Below are 16,719 nucleotides of genomic sequence, written 5' to 3'. Positions count from 1 at the left end.
TTTAAAGTTAGATTCTTAAGTATAATAAGACCACCACGACTCTCCAATATCTAGGCAGAGCTTAGGTGCGACTGTTTATATTTAAGATCTCAATTTACTATTATACTTTTTATTTATTAATCTTATTATTAATGTGAATTAAGAAATCGTGTGAAAAGACTTAACGAAGTAAAATTTCCTAAATACCCCATCATCTAGGCAGCATTCGAGCACAAATTGTTTCAAATGAAATTTTCACACATGTCCTTAGGATTTTTAAGAGGTTTTGAGTAAGAGCTTGAGTAGAGGTTTTGAATGTTTGGTTTTAAGGTTTAGAGGGTTATAAGGCTTGAATTTTAGGATATGAAAGGTTTAGGGTTTTGATTTTAGAGTTTAGAGATTTTATGGTTTGGGTTTTGGGGTTTGGGATTTTGATTTAAGAGTTTAGATTTTAAGGATTTTGGATTTTGGGGTTTGGATTTTTTGGGTTTTGGATTTTAAGGGTTTGGATTTAAGGGATTTTAGATTTTTAGGGATTTCGGATTTTAGAATTTTGGATTTTAGAGGTTTTAGAAACCTAGGATTTTGAAAATTAAAAATTAGTGTTTAAGGTTTTGTTTTTAAGAAAATACGAACATCTTAAAATTCTCTAACATCTAGGCGGATTTTCGAAGCAAGTTCAATTTTAATGATTTTTTTAAAATTAATTAAAATTTTCTTATATATTTTTTATTTTTTTTTCATGAAAATTTATTAATAATAATTCCCTAACATCTAGGCGGAATTATTTCTTTAGAAAAATATTTTTTATTCCCTCCAACATCTAGGTAGGAAAAATAATAATAATTAATATTTTTTGAGCATTTTTAATATATATTTTTAATTATTACTTGTTTTTAATTTTATTATTATTAAAACAATTAAACAAAAAAACTTATCCTAACAAATTTAAAACTTATCATACATAAATATAAAAAAAAATCCTTAAAATAACAAAAATAATAATATATAAAATTATCAAAAAAAAATTTTTTACCTGAACTGGATCGTCAATAACGGTTCGGTTGGACCGAAAAAGGTTCGGTTCAGTGGTGGTTCGATTGATCCGGCTAAGGCACTGTTTAGGTCGGTCCAAAGAGTGGTTCGATCTGATCTGATCAAACCGGTTCAGAGCAACTGAAAAGCCGGGTTAACGGGTCGGTTACGTGAATCTCGGGTCAGGTTCGGGTCAACGCGCGGATCCTCTACGCTTGAAACGACGTCGTTTTGGTCATATGCTCAAAACGACGTCATTTTGCCATTATGCTTTCTATAAAAATAAAAATAAAAATTTCAGCTCATTTTCTATTTCAAAGGAAAAATAAAAGGGAGAGAGGACTCTAAGAGAGGTCCGACACTCTCGCCGTCCGACTGCCGGAGCACCGCATCCGTCGGAGCACCGCATCGACCGTCGCCTGTGCCGTCGTCGATGGTGGTCGTTGGTGATCAAAAATTTTGAAATCCTCCTAAAGGCTCTTTTCGACGTGATCTTTCTAGATCCGATCTCCTCTTCACCGAAAACGATCTCGATCAACATAGATGGGGTTCAAAGTTTTTTGTTCTTCTTTTTCATCTTTTTTTTTTGTATTTTGTATTTTTTTTATATTTTTTGTGTATTTCATATTTTGTATTTAATAATATTATTTTTTTTATTTTTTGGGGGCAAAATTGATGTCCATAACACAAACGCCCAAAAACCTCCTAGCACCTACACTCAAACCAAGTCTCCCACGTCCAAAACCCCAACGCTTAGCGCCCAACGCCACCACAACACCTTTAAAACCCAAAAGTCAAACTTTCACCGCACCCTACCAGAAATCCAAACCTAGTGCCACATATCCATTCCCTTCACTTGAAACCACCACACCAGCCCCCAACAAAAACCCTTTATCCACTGGAAAGCTAAAAACCCAAAGCCAAATAAAAAAAAATAACAGTCCTCATCACATGGAAGAACCCAGCACCGAGCTAATTGCAAACACAAGAAATCATCATCAGTTTCATTTTATTAAAAAAAATTTAAAAAAATTTAAAAAATTTAGTTTAAGTTTTTTTTTTAAAAGAGACCGAAAACTTCAAGCATCGATTTACGACAATCAGAGACATTTTTTATGAATGAGACACCGAATCTGAAAAAAAGACGAAGCAAGGAAGCTTTGGGGTGTTTTGGAGGCTTTTTCGACTTTAGTGATCGGTGGGTGACTAACTTCTGGCAGTCGACCAACCTTCTGTTTTTTTTTGTTAAGAAAGAAAAAATGAGTTTTTTTTTTTCTAAAGAATGGGGGAAATGAGCTAAAAAAAAAGAACCTTTATATAGAAAGCCTAATCCCAAAAACAATGTCGTTTAGACTAAGAAAAATCCGTGCGTCAACCTAGATCCAACCCAGAATCAGTGCAAACTGACTCGACAACCCAGTGTCCTTCAGTCTTAAATCAGTTCGATCGAACCTTTACAAACCGCCCCTATTTGGTTCAACCGTACTGAACTGCTGAGCGACTTAGATCGACGTTGACAGGATCGTTGACTGGTTTGATTTAGGTTTTTTGTTTTGAATTTTTTATTTTTTTTATATATCATTATTTTTGTTATTTTGAGTTTTTCTTTAATATTTATGCATGATAATTTTTTAAAATTTGTTAGAATAAATATTTGGTTGTTTTTAATAATTACAAAATAAAAACAAAGTAGGATAATAACTAAAAAAATACTAAAAATGCTAAAAATAATAATAATAACAATCTAAAAAAGTGATAATAACAATAAAATAATATTTTTTATTTTTTCTACCTAGGTGTTGGAGGGAATAAAAATCTCAAACTCTAAAATATAATTTCGCCTAAATGTTGGAGAATTATATAAAAAAAAGCATAACAATAAAAAGTATTATAATAATAATAATAATAATAATAATAAATTTTCATAAAAAGAAATATATAAAAAGCTTTAATTAATTTTCAAATTTTATTAAAATTGAATTTGCTCCAAAAGTCCGCCTAGATGTTGAAGATTTTTAGAGATGTTCGCGTTTTTTTCAATTAAAAAACCTAAACCCTAAAATCAAAAACCTAAAACCAGAACTTTAAACTCTCCAAATCCCAAAACTAAACCTTAAATCCTCTAAACCCAAAATCTTTCAAACCCTAAAATCAAATCCCCAAATCCTCCAAACCATAAAACAAATCTCTAAACCCTTTAAACCTTAAAATTAAACCCTAAACCCTTCAAGTCCTAAAATCGAAACCTTAAACATCCAAACCCTAAAATTGAAACCTTAAAATCAAAATCCCAAATCTCAAACCCTAAAATTGAAGCCTTAAAATCGAAACCCCAAATTTTAAACCCTAAAATTAAAACCTAATCCCCAAACCTTAAAATTAAAACCCTAAACTTTCCAAACCCTAAGATTCAAGCCCTAAACCCTCAAACCCTAAAATCCAAAATTCTAAAAATCTAAATTTCGTACATGAATAATGTGATCAAATTTGATATAAACTAAATGATGATTTTCAATTTTGGTGCCGAAGACCAAACAAAATCTGGTTTTGTAGACAACGAAAAATCAAGGTTGAATGAATTTGTTCAAAATTGTGAATTAAAAACGTTTAGAATTATTCCTTATTTGGAAAAAAAAAAAAGGCCATTTTAAGGTGGAACTTTCCCATATCATGTACTATACATTTTGATCAGGAAAATCTTTTCCAACACTTAAAAATGCAACCAAAGATGGGAATAATGTGATATTAATCTTGATATAATGATTTTTATATTTGTATCATATAAAATATTAAAATTTATATATTTATATCATATTTTATATAAAAATTATATGTCACAATTCTCTTCAATACAAAAATATAAGATATATTTTTTTTGTTTTATTAAACTCATATATAGTTATTACTAAAATTTTAAATTGTATCATTTTTATATTTTATTTTTATATCATATTAATATTATATTATTGTGTCCTATTTTAAATTGTTAGGGTAGAAAAAAGGGGAGAAAAAGCCAACAAAATGGCCTGTTAAAGACTTGAATTGAAACCTTGGAAAGATGAGAAAGAGATAAGATACCTTTGAATTTACACTCTGACTTGGAGACCAAGAGGGAAAAAAAAAAGGGTTTAAAGAGTTGAAAAGTGATTGAGCTTTTGAGTTCAAATTTTGCACTTCACCTTTTATTGAAGTTTTGTCCAACAATTGGATAATTAATGGTAGTATTAGAAGCTAGTAATTTGTTTTGTAGAGGAAAGACACTAGGAAAAAGACGAATTGATAAGATGAGAAAAAGAATTTAGGTTCAAAGCCAACAAGTTGTTTGTTTAATTCAATGTGCTGGACTGCCCCCATCAAAGTTGAAAATAATCAAAATACAGGGTAATGGGGGCAGCCGCAGCCAGCCATGAACCAACCCAATGTCTTCATTTTCCCGCTGCTAGAATTAAAACTAACCATAACAGATGATGCACTAACAAAACAACCAAAAACAGGACATAATACCTGGTATACTGGATCATATAAATTCCAGACAGGCATATGCATCCAGATTAGTAAATAATAGGGGTGAGGAATAAAAATTGAAAATTGATTTAAAATTATAATATTCGGATTGATTCATATCTTTTTTATTCAATTCAATTTGGATTTAAGTACTTTTATGTTTTAATTCAATTAGATTAGATTTTTGGATAAAAAAAACAAAAATAAAAAATATCTTAACTTAATCTAATTATATATTTTTATTAATTTTTATGCCTATTTTAAATTTTTATAAAGTAAAAATAATTATTTTATATTTAAATTTATTTAAAATAATAATTATTATTATTATTAATTAATTTTGAAAATTAATAAATCAAATTAAAATGATAAAATTTAATTTAAATTAATTTAATTTTTAAAAAAATTAATTTAACTTTTTATAATTCATAATATTATGTACAACTTAAAATAATTAAAACAAATCCGATCTGATTTGACAAGTATAATAAATAAATGACGCTAGTAAGTAAAGACATAGGCACTTGTCAACAACTGCATGGCTGTTAATAAAGTATTATATTTTTAATTTTAATTATTAATATTCAAATTCTGAAAGCATCGAGTAAACAAAAAAAACGTAGACACTTCGAATTTTGAAGAAATTTACATTTATATAATCAGGATGTTCATAAAAAAGTTACTCCTTTTCGGAGGAAAGAAAACAAAGAAAGAAAAAAAAGAAGAAAAACTAAGAACATGCTACAAAAAATAATATTGATGATATAATGGCTCCTCATCAACTATAATGATCAAAACTGTGACATACTAATGAAATATCAGTCTTGTAATATTCTATAACATAATAGATTATTGCATTATTATTGGACCTATACATGCCAGGAGCATGTTGCTTAGAACAATCTGTACTTCGCCCGAGCTATGCTCACTCCGAACAAGATCTATCAACAGATGAAAGAAATTTGCTATGTACTTTCTAAAGGAATCCTTCTCCAAGCCACTCAATGCCTTCAATGTTGACACAAGTAAAGGAGTTCTAGCCACCAATTCTTCCCTCTTGGCTAAACCCAAAGGAAGAATCCAACGGGTCACCAGCCTGTCAACCGATTTCTGTTGCATGTAGTAGTAATCAGTACAGTTAAGGTATATCTGCAATATTTTTTCACACACTGCCACAAGTAGTGATTCTAGATTCAACTCCTCCGAGACAGATGGATTATTTTTTACTAAATCTTGGAGGAAGTTGAGGTAGTTTTGATAAGCCTCGTTCTCAAAGTGAACCATAGGAGGATCAGAGAGCTCCAAGATTGAGCACGCTTTCTGTATTCTCTTTTGCAGTGCAGTCCCAGAGTTCAGTTGCTGAGCATGTGATGAAATTGAGGAAAATATCTCAACAATGATATTGATATTGGCAGCGGACAAGAATTGTAGGTGTTTTTTGTACATATCAGTTATAACCTGAAATGATGAAGCCAAAACAAATATGGTTATGTCACATGTTTCTATGGCATAGTAAAAAATAGCATGCAAGAATATTGCTTGTAATGAGAGAACCTGCAAAATGAGCAGCTGGATGGCAATATGACTCTTCATTCTTGAAACCACATGGGCCACAGTTTGCAGATTATCATCCTCAAGATCATCATTTGTTAATTCATGATCAGAACTTGTTTCAGTATTAGAATACGATTGAGAATTGTCAAGCACCTTGATGTCATCCATGGTTCTCAAAAGCTTCAAAAAGTCTGGCAACGTTGACATGGCTGCTTCTTTTAAAGCTAGAAATATTTGTCGCCATTCATCTTCTGAAAGTCCGCTTTCTAACTCTCCTGTCAAACGAAACATCACCGTAACCCCAGTGCTTGCAGGACCCTGTATTGAACTTTTTAAGTATCCTGTCAGCACAGATAACACATTTGATAGCTGGGGCCTCAATACATTATAAAAACTAATAAATAGATCTACTAGACACTGTGCTGCCACAGCAGAAGTTTCAGTGTCCCATGTACTTCCATCAGGATGAGGAGATTTCAAAGTTGGTGAATCCTTCTCATCTTTTACAGCCATGTCTCTCTTTTCGCACACACCATTGAATATGGGGAGAACAACAGAACTAAAAACACTATCCCAGAATGTTCGTGAGAAAAGATGACCATGATCATTCAGTATGTTGAAAAGCACTTCCAACGAACTCTTTCGGATAGCTAATCTTGAGTCAGATGTTAGTTTTGATAAACCTGAAACAACATATCAAAATTCTATAACTTCGAAACAGGAAAGGCACTTATGAAATGTTAAAAACTAAAGGTGATAACAATCATGTTGCCATTCAGAGAGAAACAGTTACAAAGCAAGTTGAGGTTTTTTTTTTTTTTTTACATTCAACATGGTAAATACGACTTTAACCTAAATTGGAAGCAGTTTGTTGGATTAGCGAAGGCAATTGAATCAGGAGGAGTCACATACAACACCTCAGTACAGAATAAATTGCTGATAAGAGGCCCAAAACAGTGGGGTGTAAGCAAGGGAAATCATGAAAAAGGATCCTGTGCAATGATTTAAACAACAAAAATGGATATCTCTGACATGGGGCTTAAACAGGGAGTGTGATGGGGCAAAAAAGTAAAGTGCAACAAGAGGAAAGATGACATATACATGTTGAACTACTCGTTCAAAGAGTATAGCATCCATCAATCAAACATGTTATGTGAACCATATATAATATAACCAACTTAGTTTTGTATTGTTAAAGGGCACAGTCACACAAATAGCCCATTATGCATCCATATTGCATAACAGTGTCAACAAGGTTATAGGATTTGCAGGGAACTAATCTAGCAGGTTACCTGTTAGCAAAGGGACCCAACAGGATCCATGATCATCAATATCAGTGAAACTTTGTACATCTGAATCATCCTTATTTACAATTGAAACAGATGAACCATCATCTGAGCTCTTATCAGTGCAAACAAGTCCTCCCTCAGCAAGTTTGACAGCACAGAATCGGAGAAATGCAATAGCATTGAGGCTAACATCACTATTAAACCTGCTATTTGTGAACTTGATGAGGCATCTTACACAATCAGTTAAAGTGGCAGCCTCTGTCTCAGTTATACGAGGAAAGTACTCTCGCACTATTTTTTCCGTTGTCTCAAAAGCCAGTAAGACAATATTCATACGCTCATCTGCAGCAGCAGCTGTGAACACCTGAGAAAAGGACAGAATTGTGTGAAAAGAAATGCTATAAGAGCTACATGACAATAGAAATCTTATATGAGCCCTTAGCATACCACAAAAACACTTTTCCATCCAGATTTCACATTACTGACACGGCTGAGGACCATCTGAGAAATGCATCGAACTATTAATTCCCTTATTTCTGGAGAGTTGCTTTTCTGCATAACAATCACAAATGGTTTCAAAAATTCATTCTGGAAATTGTAATTTGCAAGCTCCTCGCGTTCTAAGAATTTCATAGCAAGCTGCCGCAATGAATCCATCACAAAAATTGCTACAGATAAATTCTCAGACAATCCAACCAAAACAAAGAAATCAGAGAGAACATTCCACATGCGAGACCAAACTAATCTGATGCGGTTCATATTGTAATGCCTGCAATAGAACATTGTAGGATAAGGGTTCTCCATAGACACACAAGGGAAGGAGATAGACAGAGATAGATGCACTTGAGAGAGCGGGAAATTTTATCTGTGAGGGTAAAAACTTGAGATTCGTTGGAGTAGCATTATAGGAAATTTTCTAAAAGAAAAAGACAAGAATCTTACGCAATTTCAACTAGTTTTGTGAGGCTAAAAACTCGAGGATCTGTTGGAGACTGCAATTCTGATATAGAAACTTTGCAAAGAGCTTTCACAAATGCCACTATTGCTTCACTGTTTAACCTTTGGCTATGTGCAAAAACATGGTTCAACTCGAAGTTTCCTATCTGGTCCAATAAATTCAAGTTAGCAATGAAGTGATTAATCTGCTCTGGAGAAACCAGTCCAGAACTATTGACTCCAACAGTGGTGCTATCATAAGAACCACCTCGGACAACTGCCATTACAGCTGGATTCTGCAGGGTTCCTTTTTTCTTCAGAGATTGAAGACCAACGGATTTGGTCATCTTTTCGTCTGTTTCAGTGTCAGACACAGATAAAAAGGATGCATCAGTTGGTGCACCTTCTCCCAACAGTTGCAAATGCTCAATTCTGGACAGGCATGTCAATATATGCTCCCAGGCTTCCAGAAGATAGTTACCATCTTCAATGGCGATAGAAATTATTGCCTGCATACAGTAAAATGTTTCAACAAGTGAGATATAAAAAAGAACATCCATATGCATGCAACATGCATTGCTAACTAGATTCAATGCATTAACTTTTCACACTCCCTTTACTAACAAACAATTGGAAAACTTTTATTATTCAACCATCACAGTTTAGGCTAATTGGTAATTATCCATGCATAGCCTCGTAGGCTTGTAAAACACAACCCTCTATGACTAACCTAATAGGCAAATAAAGTGCAACCCTCACTGAGGTTGCCTGCTTCAACTTATTGTTTATCAATGATTACTTAAATGATAAAACAAATATCACGCAAATGGCCAAGAAATTTATACATAATCATATTCACTATAAAGTGACCACACTTACAATTCATGATGCTCGCTAACAAAAGTTTAAAAATTGCATTATATTAAACAAAGGCCACAAGAGCAACCAAAGACTGAACATCCTCAGGCATCCTTGAACTGATTATTTCAACTTACTAGATTATCAATGTTCCATAACCAAGCAAACACAAGGAGAAGGAAATAAAAAGCATAAAAGTATAATGCACACAGCAAATGAATTTTATATTATCTGTGGCGGGAGGCCATAAGTGCAAACATTCAGATGCAGCAATTCTAACTCTTCCTGTGATATAGCATACAAGAATACCCAGGGAAGATTCTATTCTTTGTTATTATCGCAAACAAATACTAATTACCTTTACAGCATCAACATTCTTTTGTTTCATATCTGCAGCACAATGGAGAAAAGTGAACTTTGCCACAGATGTGACAAAAGCATCTCTCTGCGTCTGCATGCCCATTACTGCAGTTACATGCACAGCATATCGAAAGCCCTGTAAGCATTGAGTGGTAGCAAGTCTATCATCACTCTGGTCAAGAGTGACACTAAATGCAGCCAGCATAGGTCCCCAGCAGACCTCCACCATAAACCTTACGATTGCTATATCTGAAACAGCATGATAAACAAGCCTGCAACAACAAAGAAAAAAAAAAAAAGGCTACAATTAACAAACATTAGTTCTAGGTCTTCTGGGATATTTGGGATGATAAAAGAACAAAGAATATATTTAAAACAGAAGCAGGATGGAGAGAATATATAGAGGAATATACAAGAACTGAATTCTCTTTGTTTAAGGATGCATGTTCATTTCTCAGACTTTTATGCCAGCATCAACAAAATCAAATGACTTCATTTCCCAACCAACATATCACAACCTATGGCATGCAAAAAAGGTACTATAGCATCTCTAATCATATATAAAAACATGTGAAAAATTCATCTGGAGCTCACAGATAAATGGTAAGAAGGAAAAATAAACTGTCAAAACTATAAAAGAAAAAAAAAAAAACTATGATTCAAGACATAACCAATGTATGACCTATACAATTGCCAAACTTCTACTATTCCTTGCCCAACCAATCATCTGATCTTGGAAGGAGCAACCTTAAAAATTAGACTAAAAACTTACTCTGATTTTCCTGACTTTGCCTTAAACTGCTCTTGAATATGTCTTATAAGAAGCCCATTTGCACCCAATGGCCTTTCTTCTGTTTGCTTCCAACTGACCAGATTCAGTATACCATCCAAACCCAATAACTTATTTAAGCTGTTTGCGTGCTTGCTTTGTGGAACAGAAGAATCAGCATTCATCTTAATTTCATTTTTCACAATCTGATCATAAAGAGCGCCAAGATACTCCTCAGGTAAATCCTTGCCATCATCTATTCCTCGGTTGTTTCGGATAAAATCAGACTTGGTCATCTGAATACAGTAGCAACATATAACAGAAATGATAACAGAACTGAATCTATTGTAAGTTTATCTATGTACAATTAAAAACATAATTCACAAGAGTACAAAGAAAATTCCATGTTATTGACTAGAAAATTTTGAAACACCAGAATGGCTTATAAGCCCCAGAAAAGATCAGAAAGGTTCTTCAAAAGACAAGTACATATGTAGCAAGCATGTAAAACAAAAGCTCACAATTTAGTGATGTTCCTAAGAAACAAAAACAGGTTTGACAAACAAACCTTATCTTTGACCATGTTATTATGGGCATCAGTGTTGAGCAAGATGACAGAATATGCCAGAACATAGGCAGTATCTGCACTAGTAAATGAGTTTGGATTGCATTTACAATAGCGCTCGGCAAACTTTTCCATGATGCGGTCAATTTTCTGTGCCTCTCCTGGTAACCTGAAGCCACGTAGGAAGAACCTTATCGATTCACCAAAATCCATAGATTTGAAATTAAAGGAATCCACATAAGCATGCATAACTCTTAGAGCAAATTCCTCCCTTTCACCCAAATAATCACCAATCATGGTTTCATTCAGCCCAGTAGTGTTTTTCTTCAGAAAAGAAGCCACTTCCTCTGGAGAGTTGCCAACTTTTTTGGTGTTTATAAGAAACTCGATGCCTTTGGATGGCTTCCTGTTGAACAATGAGACACTGTTCTGCATGTAACCCAATGAAGCTGTCACTAAAAACTAAGCTTGTGAAGAAAAGGAGAAAACTACATAGCTAATAAAGCTACAAAAAAATTGAAAGAATATAAGTCAATAGTAATATGGCAAATTATCATGATATATAAAGGCAGCCATCTGTGACAATTTGGGTACTAAATAAGTATGTGCTAATTGAAGATACAGCCATGCTTTACGGCTTAGTTAAAGCAATAACTAACCTGGAGTTCAATCTTGTAAGCTCGGCGTTGCTCAAGTGTAGCAGCATCTGACAATTCAGAATTCATTTCTGGATGCAAGTCGCAATCAGGGACAGTTCCATCTTCTGCAGTCGGGGTTGAATGGCTCTCTGCTGAAGTGTCACTCTCGAAGCTCTTAGGCAAGTCAGAATCACCTATCTTCAGCTGTTGGTCCATCCAAGCTCCCATTGACTTAATAATACCAACCAAGCACTTCACTGATTCATGACGGAAAGTAATATCCTGGACTGCAGACAAAGTTGTGGTTGAACCAGGTGGTGGCCCTAGAGCTGTTTTCAGAAGGCCATTGACAATCCTGCAAATATCTGATGGAATTATAACAGTTTTAATACATTTTACTAAAGTGAGATGCATTAAGAAATAAAAGAGAATGAGAAATTAGAAAAAGAATTACATTAGAAAATATTCTAAAGCAAGCTCTGAGAACATCACCAAGTGACAGGTGCTCCAATTAATTCCTATGTTGACCTGCCTTCTTTTTGGAAAATTTGGCAAAAGGTTTTAAATTCATATACGATTTTACATTGATTTGATTACAAGAGGTCTAATACATTTTGCTAAAGTGAGAAATCAAGAAATAAAAAAGAAAGTGAAATCAAAATAAAAGTACATTAGAAACAAAGCTAAAGCATGCTCTGAGATCGTTAACCAATAACTGATGCTTGAGTTAATTCCTATATTTACCAACCTTTTGCAAAATTTGAGAAAATGTATCAAATTCATATAGGATTAGAATTAGACCAGCACTACATTGCAGGACTATTTTTTTTTTTTTTAAATTATGTTTTAAATATAAGAGAAGTAAAATTTTTATACCAAGTTTTAATGAATAACAAAACATAGACAAATATAAATGTATTTATTTTTTTAATATAAATTATAACTTAATTATATAAATGTGATTTTTATTAAATTAAAATAGTGCATAATATTTTTATTAATATAATACATATAAAAATACAAATTAAATAAATAATAAAATATATTCTTTCAGCCCAAACCAATCCCAAATTGACCCAAATTGTTCAAAAAGGAAAAACTTAACCCAATCCTTATTTAAAAAAAGCATATCAATTGGATCGTGACAAATTGAAACTCATAGGTTATAGGTTGTTTTGTCATCCCTACATCCATTTATTTTTCTCTACAAAATTTATCTAATAAATAAAATTTTAAAAAACAAAGAAAATGACCAAAAAAAAAAAAGAAACCACACATGGATTTATTAAATTTACATATTAAATAATACTTTTTAATTAAATACATATATAAATATAGAATTAAATAAATAATAAAATATATTGTTATATATACCAAAGCTGAAGCATAATACCCAAAACTTTACCTTTATCCAAGCTTGATTTAAAAAAAAAAAATCTTAACCCAATTATCTCGAATTAAAAAAAAGCACACCAATTGGATTGGGGCAAATCGAATCTCATTGAATACAAATTATTATGTAAAATTTATCTAATAAAAAAAAAAGAAAACAAAAAAAAAGCTTTAAAATAAGAAAATGAAAAAAAAAAAAAAAATGGAGACACCCAAGACAGGACAAAAGACTTTGTATCCATCTGCAACCCAACATCATTTTAAAAAAAAAACACGTCAACCTGATCTTAATTTTTTTAAAAAAACGTACTTATGCTAGATTGATGCAAATCAAAACCAATTGAATACAGATTATTTTATCATTCTTACCTCTATTGATTTTTTTTTTTTTTACAAAATTTATCTAATAAAAGATAAAATTTTAAAAAATTAAAAAAATTAAAAAAATGGATTTAATAAAAAATAAAATTTTAAAAAATTGAAAAAAAAGTAAAGAATGGAAGAAGGATGGGTGCCAGGTGGACACCGTCTCTTTCCTCCATTCTCTACAAAATTAATATATTCATCAATAATAAAATTTAAAAAGCCAAATAAAAAATTTACCAAACAAAAAAAAATGGATTTGATAAAAAATAAAATTAAATAAATAACAATAAATAAATAAATAAATAAGTAGACAATGAAGGATGGGGTGCCACGTGAACACCCTCTACTTCCTCCATTCTCTACAAAAGTAATAATTTATAAATAATGAAACTTAAAAATATAAAAAAATGGATTTAATAACAAATAAAAAAAAGTAGAGAATGGAAGAAGTATGGGATGCCACGTGGATACCCTCTCCTTCCTCCATTCTCTACAAAATTAATATATTAGATTTCACATATGATGTGTTGTACACATCTATAGAAAATTGACTTGATAAACATACTTGAGGACATGGATCCAGCACTAACATCAAACAATTAGACAAACAATTATTAGGGGAAAAAAATACCTTTCAAATATGTTTGGTGAATCCACATCGCAGTCATAGTTCACAAATATATCAATGATAATCTGTGAATCCCCCACAATCTTTTCCAACAAATTAAGGACAGTCATTTTCTGTACAAAACTTGGCTGGAGAACATTCTCTAGAACTCGGAGGATTAGCATGGGAAAGAATATTCCAATTTCAGCTTTCAACCCTGACCTAAATTTTGTTAACAAGGTCACAAAAATAGAACACTGGAGCTGGAAAATTGACATCACTGACAATGCACTGTTTTTTAACAATGATAAGCAGAGATACTGCTTAATTGCATTAAGAAACCTGCATAACGTATCACAGAATATAAGAACACTAGAATAAGTTCAACAGAGGACCTTAGAAAAACAAGTGAGTTCTTTATTGCAAATACTAAATGACATACAAAACTTTCAAGATAAACAATAAATGTTATTAATAAATTATATATATAAAGAACTGATAATGGTTTTGGAGCATTTTTCTTTTTATTTATTTATTGTATCAACTAGCTAAACAAATGATTCTTCAGATAATTCATGAAAATCCCACTTCTTGGTTTACGTAAGCACTTGAAAAGAAAGAGTTATTTGGGAGTTATGAGCACAGAATCGGGAGTGAGTAACTAAGCATTGAAAACAGTCATATGTCTTACACAGGTTCATTCAGGTTTTTCTCAAGTTTCCCTCATATTTGGAGGATCAAGACCCCAAATGAAGTCCGCTTTGAGGTGTTGGATATGTGTCCTGCCACTGCCAGAATTTGGAAAAATGAAACCTAAATACCTTTTCATTTACTCAATTATATGACACCCATATCTTGATAAGATTAGCAAACATAAGACTAAATGTTCATTACCATTTTAAATTTCTTAACACAACAATCATAGTACTAGTAGTAGTAGGCCAACAACTATCTGAAAATTTCTGATAACTATCAAAGATAAAAACTATCTGAAAAATTCAGGTAACTGTCAAAGATAAAGCCTAAAGTATGGCATAATGCAAACAAATTATATCCAATAATAAGTCCATATTTCAAGGAAATAAAAGATCAGAATCCTAGGTGAACATAGTATAGGATGACTTGCCTCTCATTTGAGCGCCAAATTGAACCCCCATTATGCATTATAACCTTGAGGAGTTCCAAAGACACTGTTTTCCCTCTCAAAAGGATCTGATCATCCGGATTCTCCTGTGACGAAAACTTCATGGACAATTTACACAAATTCTTAAAAACAAGAAATCCATCCTCCCTAATTTTACTATCAACCCCACCAGAACCCGATTCCACCCCTTCCTTCGTCTCTTCCTCCTTCTCCTCCCCTTTCGACACCTTAGAGACACCATTTTGCAACTCCTGACCCGTACTCAGCTGCGAAAGCTTCGAATCTGGAACCCCTTCACTGGCACTCATAATCTCGCTGACAAAATTCTGACAGTAATAAATTGAACTCCCTTCATTTAAATTCTTATCAGTAAACTCTAAAAGCTCACTAACCAACACTGTTTTGATAGAATCATCCATGGAATCTTCTTCCGCTCTCGTGAATACAATAAGCATAATCTGAGCAAGAACGGACTTAGCACAGATCTGATTGGTTCCGTTTAAACCGCCTAAATATACGTTATAACAAGTTCTAACGACGTGAAGCAAACACTCTCCACGGATCAAAACGCAGGGGCATCGAACGGCGGAGAGTAAAACTCGTAGCACAGCGAGCTCTACCGATTCCTCGCCAATGCCGCCGACTTTGCAAACACTTTCGACAATTTTGTACAGGATCGAATTGGACATGTAGCTGTCGATCTCGCCGCGAACGACGCCGAGAGAGAATAATTTGAAGGTGCATTCGAGGGCAGGCTCAGCGACTTTGGCGTAATTGGAGTCGAGGGCGAGGAGGATAGGGTTGAGCACAAAGTCGGCGTCGGAAGAGGAAAGGCCAAGTAGAGGAGAAGTCGGATCGGATAAGGCGGTGTCGGAGAGGGTCTCGAGCTTGTCGAGAGCAGATTTGCATGAGGAAACGAGGTGAGAGTGTTTTCGCCAAGCGGCGTTTTTGACGATCTTGTCGAGAGAGGGGCCCAGAAGGCGGCCACACCGCGACGGACCGCCCAGCGTTTGGGAAGCTGACATCACTCTTTAATTGTTTTCAGATCTGTGAAATCTGAACCGAGTGTTAGTTGAAATGCAAATTCATTAGAAATTGAAATGCTTGAGATAGAACCAATCCAGATAAAAGGAAGAAGAAGAGAGCGAGCCTTTTTATTTTGGATAATAATAATAATGACTAATTTGTGGGAGGGTGGACTGCAATTTGATTTGCCTGAGGCTGAGCTGAGGGGGTGTGGGTGGGGAGCCGAGTCGAGCCGACAGATGCGTGCTTGAAAAAACAAGAACTTGTGTTTGTTTGTAAAATTTTTAAATATAAAAAAATAAAATAAAATTCTTTTCTTTCCTTTTTTTTGTTGGTCTGTCGTTTGCCGTGTGGTTGTCACGTGAAGGCTAAGAAACAAAAGCATCCAATCCAAGTATCCAACCACTGATTATTAAATATTAATATACCCATTTTTGCGTGTTTAGTCCGTTTATCGGGCCCCTTAAACCTCTTCCATCGCTTTTATTTTTATTTTTTTTAAACTTAGGGGGTAGGGGTGGGGAGGTTCGAAACCACGACCTTAATGTTTCTTTTAGAGATTCTTTGGCCCCTACGTTAGGAAGCACGAGTATCAACTCTTAGAAGTGAACCGTCCCTTATTTTTAAATTTAAATGATTGTATTATAACGAGTTAATTATATTTTTAATACCAAAATTTTAAAAAAATGTATAAATT

At 33.3% G+C, this 16,719-nt stretch overlaps 1 protein-coding gene across 3 annotated transcripts; it reads right to left on the bottom strand.

Annotated features, from left to right (window-relative positions):
- Positions 1 to 5,151: 5,151 nt before the first annotated feature.
- LOC111309161 (brefeldin A-inhibited guanine nucleotide-exchange protein 1-like) lies at positions 5,152 to 16,287 on the bottom strand. Of its 3 annotated transcripts, XM_022908090.2 has the most exons (12): positions 14,979 to 16,160; positions 13,877 to 14,194; positions 11,942 to 12,019; positions 11,509 to 11,842; positions 10,853 to 11,278; positions 10,288 to 10,580; positions 9,514 to 9,787; positions 8,304 to 8,806; positions 7,809 to 8,130; positions 7,365 to 7,725; positions 6,073 to 6,755; positions 5,152 to 5,976 (listed from the first exon to the last, which is right to left on the bottom strand). In XM_022908090.2, the coding sequence occupies exons 1-12, from the start codon at positions 16,019 to 16,021 to the stop codon at positions 5,368 to 5,370; spliced, it is 5,244 nt and encodes a 1,747-aa protein (XP_022763825.2). In that variant the 5' UTR covers positions 16,022 to 16,160; the 3' UTR covers positions 5,152 to 5,367. The 3 variants fall into 3 exon arrangements, with proteins under 3 accessions (XP_022763825.2, XP_022763828.2, XP_022763827.2); XM_022908093.2 differs by lacking the exon at positions 11,942 to 12,019 and having other exon boundaries at positions 11,509 to 11,852; positions 14,979 to 16,287; XM_022908092.2 differs by lacking the exon at positions 11,942 to 12,019 and having other exon boundaries at positions 14,979 to 16,279.
- Between the last annotated feature and the right edge of the window lie 432 nt (positions 16,288 to 16,719).

The sequence above is a fragment of the Durio zibethinus genome, chromosome 2 (genome assembly GCF_047325235.1).
Source record: "Durio zibethinus cultivar Kanyao isolate XHJ-2024 chromosome 2, ASM4732523v1, whole genome shotgun sequence".
In the NCBI taxonomy this organism is placed as follows: domain Eukaryota; kingdom Viridiplantae; phylum Streptophyta; class Magnoliopsida; order Malvales; family Malvaceae; genus Durio; species Durio zibethinus.
Note: the sequence above shows the minus strand (reverse complement) of the source record. Positions and strands in the feature narration are given on the sequence as shown.